Source organism: Notechis scutatus, chromosome 2 (assembly GCF_049901735.1).
Source record: "Notechis scutatus isolate UNSWTSFEM ecotype Mainland chromosome 2, rNotScu1.2, whole genome shotgun sequence".
Classification (NCBI taxonomy): Eukaryota; Metazoa; Chordata; class Lepidosauria; order Squamata; family Elapidae; genus Notechis; species Notechis scutatus.
This window is the reverse complement of record NC_142010.1, coordinates 13,352,816-13,365,808: the sequence shown is the minus strand read 5'-3', so window position 1 is coordinate 13,365,808 and position 12,993 is coordinate 13,352,816. Positions and strand designations below refer to the sequence as shown.

General features: G+C 46.8%; 2 protein-coding genes and 1 pseudogene across 5 annotated transcripts in view; 1 reads left to right on the top strand and 2 right to left on the bottom strand.

The window, feature by feature from the left end:
- LOC113432426 (rano class II histocompatibility antigen, A beta chain-like) overlaps positions 1-12,993 on the bottom strand; it is a 404,516-nt gene that overhangs the window by 6,674 nt on the left and 384,849 nt on the right. Inside the window, exons 1-2 of one of the 3 annotated variants that reach the window (XM_087953535.1) lie at positions 2,836-3,014; positions 1,464-1,754 (exon numbers count right to left, since the gene is read on the bottom strand). The exons of 1 other annotated variant lie outside the window; for it this stretch is intronic. In XM_087953535.1, coding sequence (XP_087809661.1) covers positions 1,464-1,754; positions 2,836-2,920 — 376 coding nt within the window. In that variant the 5' untranslated portion in view covers positions 2,921-3,014. Of the gene's footprint in view, positions 1-1,463; positions 1,755-2,835; positions 3,015-12,993 lie in introns of those variants that run through there. One more of the 3 variants, XM_087953536.1, reaches the window with a different exon arrangement.
- LOC113430880 (H-2 class II histocompatibility antigen, E-S beta chain-like) overlaps positions 1-12,993 on the top strand; it is a 343,220-nt gene that overhangs the window by 276,565 nt on the left and 53,662 nt on the right. The gene's annotated exons all lie outside the window — the stretch shown is intronic.
- Positions 6,390-9,844, bottom strand: LOC113428452 (uncharacterized; annotated as a pseudogene). The gene has a single exon (XR_015747140.1). The product of XR_015747140.1 is annotated as an uncharacterized LOC113428452 (transcript).

Sequence of the window (12,993 nt, the reverse complement as noted above, 5' to 3'; positions counted from 1 at the left end):
GGAGATAATATAAATTAAGATGAAATTTTGAATGCTTAATGAATGGTATGAAATTGTTAACATGCTGAGCACAAGAATGATAGTATATCTTTCATGAAATATTTTATTATCGACATGTATAACGAAATGAAGATATATTCCTATAAGTTTGACAATATTGGCTAAAAGAAAATAAGATGGAAAATGTATTTATGTAAAAATAAGAAGTGTAAACTTGTTGAAAATAGGATTAAGGAAGATAGATAAATTTTTAATGAATGAATTAAATATTCTGTTATATTCAGTTATATTTGTATAAGGTAATGAGGATATAGTGCTGTAAATCTGACAATATTGGCTAAAAGAAAATAAGATGGAAAATGTATCTTGGGATAACTATAAATTAAGAGGAAACTTTGAATGATAAATGAAATGATATCAATAGATTGAACTGTAAACATGTTGAATATATGATTAAGGAAGATAGAGAATGAACAAAAATAAAAAAGGCTGATATGAAGTAATTTATGAGAATTTGAAGAAGAAAATATGACAATAGATAATGATGTGATGTTAGAAAGTTGTGTTTGTGATCATGGACAGGATTGATTTAAAGTGTAAAACACCCGGAACCACACTGTCCTTGCAAAGAAGTATTTAAATGATTAGAAAATAAAAAACTTTTTGCAAAAAATAATAGAGTGAGAGGGAGGGGCTTCTGGATGGAAAGAGGGAGGGAAACGGGCGGTTCCTGAAGAGGATAAAAAGGAATCAGTGAGAGAAAGAAAGAGATGAATATCCAGGCAGTCCTTGAGTTCTGACCACGATTGAGCCCAGAATCTCTGTTGTTAAGTGAGGCATTTGTTCCATGAGGTTTGCCTCATTTTGTGACCTTTGTTGCCCCGGTCGTTAAGTGAATCACTGCAGTTGTTAAATGAGCAACACGGTTGTTATGTGAACCCTGCTTCCCCATGGAAGGTAGCAAAAGGGGATCAAGGGGACCCTGGGATGCTGCGACTGTCACAAGTATGAGTCAGTGGCCAAATACCTGGATTTGGCTCAGGGGACCCTGGGAGGCTGCAATGGTTGTAAGTGTGAAAAAGGGTCAGAAGTGATTGTTTTCACTGCCCTTATGACTTCAAACGGTCACTAAGGGAACTGTTGTTAAGTGGAGGACTGCCTGCATGGAGCAGGAGGGAGGGAGGGAGGGAGACCTGGCTGGATTTCCCTCCCCCAAAGAAGAAAATCATAGATTTGGGTGAATTTCCTGGGGGGATCAAAGGGATCCCAGATCCCGGACAGGAGGAGAGTTCGGATCCTGGGGAGAAGAGGGAGATTCCGGAGCTCTGAGAGGGCAGAAGGAAGAAGGAGGAGGCGGAACCGTCACCCGGGAGGAGAATCCCTAGTGGATGCCAGGAAAGGAAAGCGGGGTCCCGACCTCCCCCTCCCAGGGAACAAGAGACCCTCCCACCCCCAGGACTCACTTCTCCGGCGGATCATTCGCTCCTCCCTCTTGGCCGCCTCGTAGTTGAACACCCCGTAGTTGCGTCGGCAGAAGAAATCCACAGCGGCTTTCTCTTCCTGCATCCAGTGCTTATCGCTGTTCCAATAGTCCGCCTGCGCCTCCCCCAACGCCGTGACGGCCACGTATCTTCCGAGGTCGCTGTCGAAGCGCAGAATCTCCTGCCGGTCGTAGAAGTACAGATCCAGGAACCGCACCCGCTGCGTCCCGTTGAGGAAGCGGCACTCGGACTTCTCCTGGTACAGGAAATGGACTGCCAGGGGAGGAGGAGGAGGAAGGCCGTCAGGAGGGACTCCAGGGCCCATCGCTCCCAGCCGCTAATAGAGGAGGAGGAGGAGGAGGGTCCCACCAGGAAGAGGGGAGGGTGGGGGAGACCTTCCTTTGAGAGACTGATGGGAGACACCTCTGGAGGAGGGAGGGGGACTGTCTCACTCTCAGGGGAGGCAGACTCTGGGGGTGACTGGAGGGGGGGAGGGCTGGAGGGAAGGGAATATCCACACCTCCTGCTCTCTCTTCCTTTGGGGGGCGGGGAATGAGGGGAGGCGGCACAAGGAGGACATCTAGACTCGCACTCTTGAGGTCTCCCAGCCCTTCACCCCCTTCCCTGAATTCCCCCAACTTTTCTTCTTCCCCAAATCTTGAGCCCATTTCCCTCCCTTTGGGTGACTGTCGGGGATCCCCACCTGTTTCCTTTCCCCCTCCCCAAAAAGACGCCCTGCAGCCCCCCCAAGAGCCTCTCAAAGGGAGGGTCTTCAGCCCCCTCCTCACTAAAGTGCGAGCCACTTTCGGAGGAGCAACTCAGAGCCCCCCCTCCCTCCGTTCCCCCCTCCCCCTCCAGGTCCCGATAGAGCCAGTGCGGGATGATGGGGGTGGGGGGTTCTTGGTCCCCTCCCCAAATTCAGAGCCTCCCCCAGAAGGGACCGAAGCTCCCCTCTTGCCTGACCTCCAAAGCCTCAAATCTGAGATTCAGAAGAAAAAGCGAAGTTTCTGCAGAAGCCAAAATTCTTTGGCTCTTTTTCCTTCGTGGCTTCAGGGCTGAAAATGCCTCAGTTTCCCTCTTTCGCTTTCGCTTTTCCTTCCCTGCCTCTTTCCAGGCAGCCCACTCCGACCCAGACAATGGGGGGGAGGGGCCCAGCTGCGACCCCCACCTCGGCTACAACCGGGGAACAAGGGAGGGTCCCTCTCCCTCCTCCTGGGGGGGCAATACGGGTAGGGAAGGGGAAGGAGACCACGCAGAGATCGAGGCTCTTGGAGGCTCTGGAGACCCACCAGCTTCCTTCCCCCTCCGGGGGTCCTTCCCAGCCCCCTCCTCCCCTGCCCAGCCCCCTCCTTACCGGGGGTCTCCTTCCCCCCTTCTCTTCCGTGGATCCAGCCCAGCGCCCCCACCAGCAGCACCAGGGGGAGCCCAGCCAAAGCCATGGATGCCGCCCCACAAGCGCCCGCAAAGAGAGGCGAGAAGGACGCGGAGGCTCCCGGCCCCCCAGGAGGAATCGGAGGGTCTGAACTGGGGAAGGCGGAGTTTTCCCCTCACTTCTGGACTGGGACCGTCCAGGAAGAGCAGGAGGACCAATGAGAATCGTCCCTTCTTGCAGCGTCATCGGTCTCCGGGCAGAGCCTCCCTTGACTGCAGCCGATACAGGAGATAGTTCGGCGCAGAGAGAAGCGGAGAAAGTGGGAGGGGATCCTTGCAGTCTTGGGGGCTGCATTCATCTCGGGGGGAGGTTTCATGCCATCTCCATGCAGGAGGGGCTGGGGGGTGGAAGGCTTCGGTGGGGGAGAGCCAATGGGGAGAGGGAGGCACAGAGTCTGAAAGGGACCTTAGAGGTGTTCTAGTCCGACCCCCTGGCCGAAGCAGGAGCCCTTATCCCACCCCGGACAAACGGCCCGTCCAGCCTCTTCTGGAAATCCCTCCTGATCCCTTCCAGGTCGGATCCCCCTCGGAGGCTTCAGACGATCCCGTTTCCCCTCCCAGGGGGATCCCACCTTCTCCGGGCTTCTGTCAGCTGAGGGTCGATCCCTGGAGACGCTGCCCCACTCCGGGATCTGCTTCTGGGATCCCAAGCGAGCGAGGGAGAAGATCTCCAGGGCAGGATGGGGACTCCGGTCGCTCTTCCCCTCCAGGAAGGGTCGCAAGTGGAGTTTTCCCCCACCCAGAGTATGTGGAATACAGAAAATAAGAGAGCAGAATAGAATATGGAATAGGATAAGATAGGATAGAATTGAATTCTTTATTGGCCACGTGTGATTGGACACACAAGGAATTTGTCTTTGGTGCACAAGCTCTCAGTGTTCATAAAAGAAAAGATACATCCGTCAAGAGTCAAGAATCATAATGATAGTCAAACGGTACAATAAGCAATCAAATCATACTAGGAAACAGTCCATATAAATCGTAAGGATACAAGCGGGAGGTTCAAGGGCTGCTCTGGGTGTTTTGGGATTTGGGTCACTGCCCTCCCAGCCCCCCCCGAATCTTCTGCCTTTGGTTCCCTTCCTGGCAAAGGGGCTGCCGGAGGGCCGGTTGCAGCCCCGGCGCTGAGGGGTTTTCTGACCCACCGCAAATGGAAGGTTGGTGTTTGGTTCAAGAAGGGCTGTTCTTGATCTCAATATGGGGAGATAAGAGGGGAGGGAAGCGGGAATCCCTGGCAGAGAATCGGGAGGAGAGCAAAGAAAGTGGAGGGTCCCTTCTGGGGCTGCCATGAACCCCCCCTTCAGCTGCAGCCCCCCAAGACTGAAGGGATCCCCCCTCCCACTTTCACTTTCGCTCTCTGCGCTGAACTCTCCCTCCTCCTTCAGCTGAAGCCACAAAGGACTCTGCCCAGAGACCGATGACGCTCACGCAGGGAGAATTTCCATTGGTGCTTCCGCTCGTTCTGGCCCCTCCCACCTCCAAAGTCAAATAAAAGCGCTTTCTCGCCTCAATTCAGAGCCCGGATTCCTCCTCTGGGGCTGGAAGCATCTGGCTGGGACATCCCCTCCCTCCGCCCGCCCCCGTTCACTTCGCATGTGGAGATTCCTGCCGTGGGAAGAGCTTCTGGGCTGAAGGAGAAGGGGAGGGGCACCCCATAGCAGGGAAGACTTGGGGGGTCACAGCCACCCCCAATCCGAAGGAAAGCCTCCCAAAACCCTCAGCTAAGCCAGGAAGAGGCGGAGAAGATCTGCCGGGATCCCTCCTAGCCCAGCAGGATCCTCTTCCCAACGCCCCCCCCCACACACACACACACACTTTCCCGGGGGAATCCTCCGCTCGGCTCTTTCGGGAAAGGCGCCGCTTCGGTTCACGGGAGAAAAAGGCGATTTCCTTCCTTGAAACACGCGTCTCCCTGGCTCGGAACGTCTGGATGAACCCGCTTCTTCCGATTCCCCCGCCTCGACCCCTCATGACCAGGACCCGCCCTCTTTCTGCGGGTCAGGAATCCGGGTCCCCCTTTTCCTCGTACACCCAGGGCCCCGAGGGAAGATCCCGGAATCCAGTCGGGCCGTTTCACCTCCGTTTTGAACTCCTTTCCTCGGAGACCTTCCACCTCTTTGCCATCATTGCCAGGTATTTCTCTCTCCCGGCAGAGAAAAACATCAAGTAACGTTTAAGAAGAAATTTTGCCAATAGAAAAGTGCGGATATATTGTGGAATCCGGATGAGCTTTTCCCCCAGGAATTTGGGTATTTCGGCTGTGGAACAGGAAGTGCCCCTAAAACAAAAGGCTCCTTTTGCTTATCTTTTATATGAAGATTCCCATGGAATGAAATAGAAAATAAAGGTCGTCGGGAAATGGGAAAGAGAAGGGGAAGTGTAGAAAAAAGGGGAAAAGTTTATTTTCAAGGAAGCAGAATGCAAAGTGAAATTTCAGCCTCAATTCTTCCCTCTACTGTTCATTCGTAGTAAATTTGGTACATTTCTATAGCAAGCAATCCTAATCAGCAAATCCTATAGAGAAGGTTTCCCTTCCTTCTGCCTCAAGCACAAAGCCCAGAAGTGGTTTCCAGGTAGAAACACAGCTGGATCTTTTCTTTTCTCTGGTCCAAACAGCTCATCTCGCCCTCCCAGCCCATTTCCTCATTTCTTCTGTCCACCCACCTTCAATCTTGGGGATGGAGGTATATTTCCAGTTTTACATATTAAAAATTCCTACTTGTACTAGCTTGTACAGTAATAAAGTTCCAATTTTTATTTCAAGTTCTTTATCCAGTAATCCTGAAAGGTCAATCTCTGGTTTTCAATAGATGCAGAGAGATAACTCACATTTGCACACACACACACACACACACACACACACACACACACACACACAATCCTAGGAAGGAAATGAAAAAGAGACACTTTCCCTCCAATAGCCAATAGATAAACAGGGATCAGCACCAGACAAACAAACAGGCAGAAAACAATCCTCCAATCAAGGAACCATCCAGGAGGGAACCACACAATCTCCGGCAAGGCATCTAAACAGGCAGCCAATCCCCTTTTTCCTTTGCACTGAGGATGTTACCTAGCTGGGTAATGAAATGTCTCCAAGCGAACCAAGCAAACGAAGGCCCCAACAACCCCAGAGTTTAACCCAACCTCCAGATATTCTCTTCTGTGGACTACATCTTCTTTCAAATGTCTGCCCCAGGACCACAAATCCCATCTTCCTCAGCTGAACCCAAGGTTTGTCCATTTCCCTCTCCTTCTCCCCCCTCTCCCAATCTTGATCAACTGGATTATTTGTGTGGCTCACGACATCCACCTGGTACAAGTAGCTTCTCCTTCCTCCCCTCAGAACCACCAGAAAATGGCAGTTCCCTCTTGTGTGGGGTGTGTGTGTTTGTGAAACACACATTCCACCTTCTGCTGAGGGTTCAAAATTCAGGGATGGAGGGAATTTATCTGACCTAGTTGGGTAATTCAATGTCTCCAAGGAAATAACCAAGCACAGAAGCCCCCAAGGACCCCAGAGTTGAACTAAGCTCCAGATAATCTCTCCTGTTGCAATGGGATAGGATAGAATTCTTTATTGGCCAAGTGTGATTGGACACACAAGGAATTTGTCTTTGGAGCATAAGCTCTCAGTGTACATAAAGAAAAAATAAAATACAATCATTAAGAATCACAAGATACAACACTTAGTGACAGTCATAGGTTACTAATAATCAAATCATACTAGGGACCAAATAAAACAATATAAATTGCAAAGATACAAGCAACATGGTATAGTCATAAATTGGAAGAGATGGGTAATAGGAAGGATGAGAAGAACTTACTAAGGCTTTATAAAATGGTACTAATACTTCATGTGATTTTGATTCTATACTTCTGTTTATAGAATCAAGGATTATATTAGCTTTTACAGCTGCTGCCGCACACACATGACTCATGTTTAAGTGATCATCCATTGGGACTCCCAAGGTCACTCTCACAGTTACTGCTTTTGAGCCAGCTGTCAACTCACAAAGCATCCCTGGCCTGCTCTTGAGTTGCCATAGACAAGGGGGATGGAAAACAAACACTGCAGCTGCCACGAAACAGCATGTCAGTCAAAGCAAAAGCACATTGCAGCCATATGTATGTGAAGGCCAACTCTGCGGTAACCCACATTTGGAGAATGTGGCTGATGACACACCTTGGGGAGAGGGGGGAACCAGAGTTGGAATGTAAATTACAGGGGTCAGAGTTGGCTTCACTTGGAATGTGCTGACATGAACCTCCTAATAAATAACTGGATTTCTTTTGAAGCTTGGCTAGAGGCTCATGATTGAATTAGGGCATCAGTTGGAACCTTGACAGCAGTTTTTATGTAATGTTTTTTCTGCCCAGGTGTAAAATCTTACTTTTCTCCATATTAAGTTTCATTTTGTTGGATTCCACCTTGTCTCATTTGGATCAGAAAGGCACAATATACATATACACAAAAATCTATAGAGCCATAGTGGGTCAGTGGTTAGAATGCAGTACTACAGGCTAATTGCCCACAGCCAGAAGTTCAATCCTGACCAGCTCATGGTTGATTCAGTCTTTCATCCTTCTGAGGATGATAAATAAGGATCCAGATTGCTGGGGACAATAAGCTGACTTTGTAAACTGCTCAAGAGTGTGTGGTAAAGCATTGTGGAGTGGTATATAAGTCTAAGTGGAATTGCTATTGCTATATAGTTTCTCCGGAGCATGGATCCTTTTATGAGAAAATGACCTTTCTGAGAAAAACACTTTCCACATTCCATGCATTTATATGGCTACTGCCATGTGGATCCTTTCATGGGAAGTAAGTGTATTGCAATTAGTAAAGGTCTTTCCACACTCCATGCATTTATATGGCTTCTCCCCTGTGTGGATCCTTTCATGGGAAGTAAGCGTACTGCTTTGAGCAAAGGTCTTTCCACATTCCATGCATTTATATGGTTTCTCTCCTGACTAGATATTTTTGTGGCCACTAAGGCCACTACTTGACTGGTGAGGAGTTGGGGCCACAGGTTCTACTTCTGGCTCAGCTTCAACTTCAACCGCTGTTTCTTCTTCCTCCTCATTCTCATTCAATTCTGATTCAGAATTTTCCTTGCTGTCAGAACAATCCTCTTTCTTGGAGCGCATCTTTCTCTTCCGCCCACATTTTCCCTTCTTGGGTTTCCCTCCGTTCTCTCCTCCAACCTCATCAGGTCCTAAACAATTATCTACATGTCTGACCATTGTGTTACGGTGTGTGAACATTTTGCCACACTTAGAGCAGGCGAAGGCAGCTGGGACAAAGTTGGGATCGTGGTAGCGCTTGAAGTGCATGTCAAGCAGCTGCTTCTGATGGAAGGTTTTGTCACAATGGCTGCAGGCACAAGGCTTTTCTCCAGTGTGGGTTCACTTGTGCATGATCATGTGCCGTTCCTGTCGGCACGAATAGTCGCACTGGTCGCATTTGAAGCGCTTCTCATTTTTGTGAGACTTCTGGTGCTGGATGAGTGTGTATCGCTCATGGAACACGGCGTCACAGTAACGACACTTCTTACCCTGGTCAATGTAGGAATGCAGCTTCCGCAAATGGACACCTAAGTCGCTCTTTCGTGCAATCACTGTGTCACAGTGGGGGCAGTGGAACTTGGCCACGTTTTCCGTGTGCTTCTGCAGGATGTGCATCTTCATGGTCTCACTCTGGGTGAAGCGAGCATGGCAAATGTAACACTCGTAGGGCTTCTCATCAGAATGGGTCCTCATGTGCCTCTTCAGCTTGTAAGTGTCTCTGCTGGCATAGCTGCACAAGCTGCATTGGAATGGGCGTTCCCCAGTGTGAGAACGAATGTGGCGTTTCAACTTGCAAATCTGCATGCTGGCGTAGTCACACATGGAACACTTGAATGGCTTCTCATGGGTATGTTTGTAGCGACGATGTCGAACCAACTCTCCGCTTGTCACAAAGGCCATGTTGCAGTCAGGGCATTTGTGAGGACGAGTACCTCTGTGAGTATTGAGGTGATTTCTCAGCAGTGTACCAGTACTATAAGCAAAGGTCTTTCCATGCTCCATGAATTTATGCGGTTTCACCCCTGTGTGGATTATCTTATGGGAAATAAGATTACATTTTCGAGCAAAGGTCTTTCCACATTCTATGCATTTAAAAGGCTTCTCCCCTGTGTGGATCCTTGTATGCCTACTAAGTGTACCGCTAAGAGCAAAGGTCTTTCCACATTCCATGCATTTATATGGTTTCTCTCCTGAGTGGATCTTTTTGTGCCTACTAAGGTCACTACTATAAGCAAAAGTCTTTCCACACTCCATGCATTTATATGGCTTCTCCCCTGTGTGGATCATCTTATGGAAAGTAAGACCATGTTTGTGAGCAGAGGTCTTTCCACACTCCATGCATTTATATGGTTTCTCTCCTGAGTGGATCCTTTCATGGGAAGCAAGTGTACTGCTATGAGCAAAAGTCTTTCCACACTCCATGCACTTAAATGGCTTCTCCCCTGTATGGATCAAATTATGGGAAGTAAGATGAGCACCTTGAGCAAAGGTCTTTCCACACTCCATGCATTTATATGGCTTCTCCCCTGTGTGGATCCTTTCATGGATAGTAAGTTGCCTGCTTGTTCTAAAACATTTTCCACATTCCAAACATTTATAAGGCTTCTCTTTTGTGTCAATCACTTTTTGAGATGTAAGAAAGTTATTTCCAAGAGAAAGAATGTATGTCCCATTGTAATTTTTTCCATTGTGTCTTCTTATAGCATCTTCTCCTTTGTTTTGGGTTAAATGGTGTTCATTTACTTGTATTTCAGCTTTGATTAGCTTCACACTTTTTCCAGTATATTTTTTCCTTATTTTCTCTTCTTGGGCAAGAAAGCCTTGCATCGGAGCATCAGTGGAAGATGAACTTTCCAGATTCATTGACTGGTTTTTCTCATGGTTTTCATATTCCATTTGAATTCCAAGCTTCTCCGTTCCATCTTTAGCACAGATCACTTGGAACAGTTCACAGGAATCTTGATTCTCCTGCCCATTATTACCTTCAAAGCAAAAGGGAAATGAAAATGAGGTTAGAGAAAAAGATCAAAGTGTAGAAAGTCAAGTGAATTTCCTTCTGAATTTCTCCGAAATTCCATTAGGTTGTATGTTTGCATGCCTACAGTGGTTTGATATAGACATGATGGTTTCAATATTCATGAGTCATGAAAGCTTTGAAAATATCTAGAAAACATCTTTCTTTACAATTATTCCATATATGCAACTCTCATTCAGAATCAGTTTTGAGTTAAGGAATATAATAGAATAACAGAGTTGGAAGGGAGGTTAGAGGTCTTCTAGTCCAACCCGCTGCTTAGGCAGGAAACCCCATGCCACTTCAGACAAATGGTTATCCAACATCTTCTTAAAAACTTCCAATGTTAAGGTATTCACAACTTCTGGGGCCAAGTTTTCCACTGATGAATTATTCTGTCAGGAAATTTATCCTTAGTTCTAAGTTGCTTCCCTCCTTAATTAGTTTCAACCCATTGATTCCTGTCCTACTCTCAGTTGCTTTGGAGAATAGTTTGACTCTTTCTTCTTTGTGGCAGCCCCTGAGATATTGGAAAACTGCTATCATGTCTCCCCTAGTCCTTCTTTTCATTAAACTAGACATACCCAGTTCCTGCAACATTCTTCATATGTTTTAGCCTTGAGTCCCCTAATCATCCTTTTTGCTCTTCTCTGCACTCTTTCTAGAGTCTCAATATTTTTTTTATATCGTGGCGATCAAAACTGGATCCAGTATTCCAAGCATGGCTTTACTTAGGCATTATAAAGTTGATTCAATCCTTCTGTTTATGCAGCCTAGAACTGTGTGGGCTTTTTTGGCAGCTGATGCACACTATGGCTCACATTTAAATGGTTGTCCACTAGGACTCTAAGATCCCTCTCACGGTTACTGCTATTGAGCAAGGTACCACATATATTGTGCCTCTGCATTTTGTTTTTCTTGCCTAAAGGTGGAACCTTACTTTTTTCACCATTGAATTTCATAATAATCAGGGGAAACATCCAAGGAGGAATTAGGAGAAAGCTTAAGATTTATTGGGGTGGGTTAATTTCAGAAGAGACCTGTGAGAAATGAAATTTTTTTGAAACAAACTCCTTCTGCAGTGTATCTTGGACCAGCTGCTCCACGGCGTCTGGCGGGTGGGACCCCCATTTGGCCCGTTCCTCAATCCCAGCAATGAGACTTTAAATCCCATCCTGAAGCCCCCATTGCCTTGTAAACGCCCTTCGTGCTGACTGGAAAGGTTGGGATGCTTCAAGAATGGCTATTTTGCTGCCCCAAAGTCTCATGGCTTAAAAGGGCTCTATTGACGGATCTGGTACAGGCGTCAGTTCGCATAGAACGGAGGCCTAAAGTACTTTAGTACGAGATCACACGAGACCAGTAGTGCAAGATCTCAGGCTACTAATCTCATATGATCTCAAACAGAAGTACTTTAGGCCTGTGTTCTTTAAGAACTGAGGATTGCACGAGATCCAGGGCAAAAGTCTTTGAAAACAAAGAGGGGATTGGATCTCAAGTACTTGGAGGAGGGTTGGTCATAACTTGGAATGGTCACTAAGTGAACTGTCATAATTTGGGGATTACTTGTTCTCTAGGATGCTCTGAGTCACACTGCCTGAGGCCTTCGTTCTTGAATTGGATTGGGAGAATGCTCTTCCATGGGCTAAGCGTGAAAGTTCTGTTCTTACACAATTTGGGGAGGTGCAGTGGACAAATGACAACACACTCCTCTCACATGACCTCCAGAGGACAAATAAAAGCACACCTCATTCTTTTCAGCCTCCACAGAGAAGTTCAAATAGAAATGGAAAAATACAGATAAGAAATGGCACCTAAGCAAAGAGACATTGACTCTTCCTTCCTTGGAGCATGAGAAGGTCAGATCTTTTCCTTTTCCCTCCCAGGAGACAATATATGATTCGTGGTTTTTAAATAAAAAAACTAACTATAATCCCTCTTCTTGAACTCTCTGATTGGGGACTAGAAAACTCTTACCCAGAGAGACCACGTTCCTATGGTTTTCAAGCATGACTTCTGAGTGCAGCACTTTCTGGTCAGGATCCAGCTGAGACCATTCCTCATCAGAGAAATACACAGCCACCTCCTCAAAGGACACAAGACTCTCCTGGACATTATAAAAATAACAGAACAGGAGGATTTGCAAGAACTGTTCATCTTCACCATTGATTTAGACAAGAGGATAGAAGGGGAACTCATCAAATTTGCAGACAAGACCAAATTGACAGGAATACCAACACTCCAGAAGATAAGCTCGGGATATAGAAGGATCGACAGATTGGGCCCCATCTAAGAAAATGAAGACAACAGTGCAAAAAATAAGGTTCTACATTTAGGAAAGAAAAACCAAATGCACTGGCATAGAATAGGTGATACCTGGCTCAACTGTAGAAAGTGCAACAGGGATCTTAAGAGTCCTAGTGGAGAACCACTTAAATGAGTCACCACTATGCTACAGTTGCCCCCCCCCCCCAAAAAAAAACCAACAAATCATAGGCTGCATTAATAGGGATAGAATCAAGATGACATGAAGTGTTAATACCACTGTCAGCATTCCAGCAAACCTCCATTCCAATCAGTAACTCTGAGACAAGCATAATCTCAAAAGTACCTTTATTAGAATAGCACCTGGCATATTTGTGGAATCTTGAAACGAAAAGTTTCCCGGATTTCCCACAATGTCCCAAACTACAATCCATCCCCTTTTCTCCCATCATCACATGACATGCACCAATCACGATCCCTCCCAGTGTAAGATCCTTTTTCTGTGCTGCACCACACTTAATAACCTTGAACTAAGAAAAGAATGTTATTTTGTCTACTTCAACCTACTCAATTGAAATCACCCCCTCCCACTTTCTCAGACTATGTGGCAGCATGGAATATGGCTTCCAAAGCTGACAACCACTTTTTAATACCTTGGTAAGAGCACACCTGGAATATTGCATCCAGTTTTGGTTGCCAGATGTAAAAAAGATATTGAGACTCTAGAAAGAG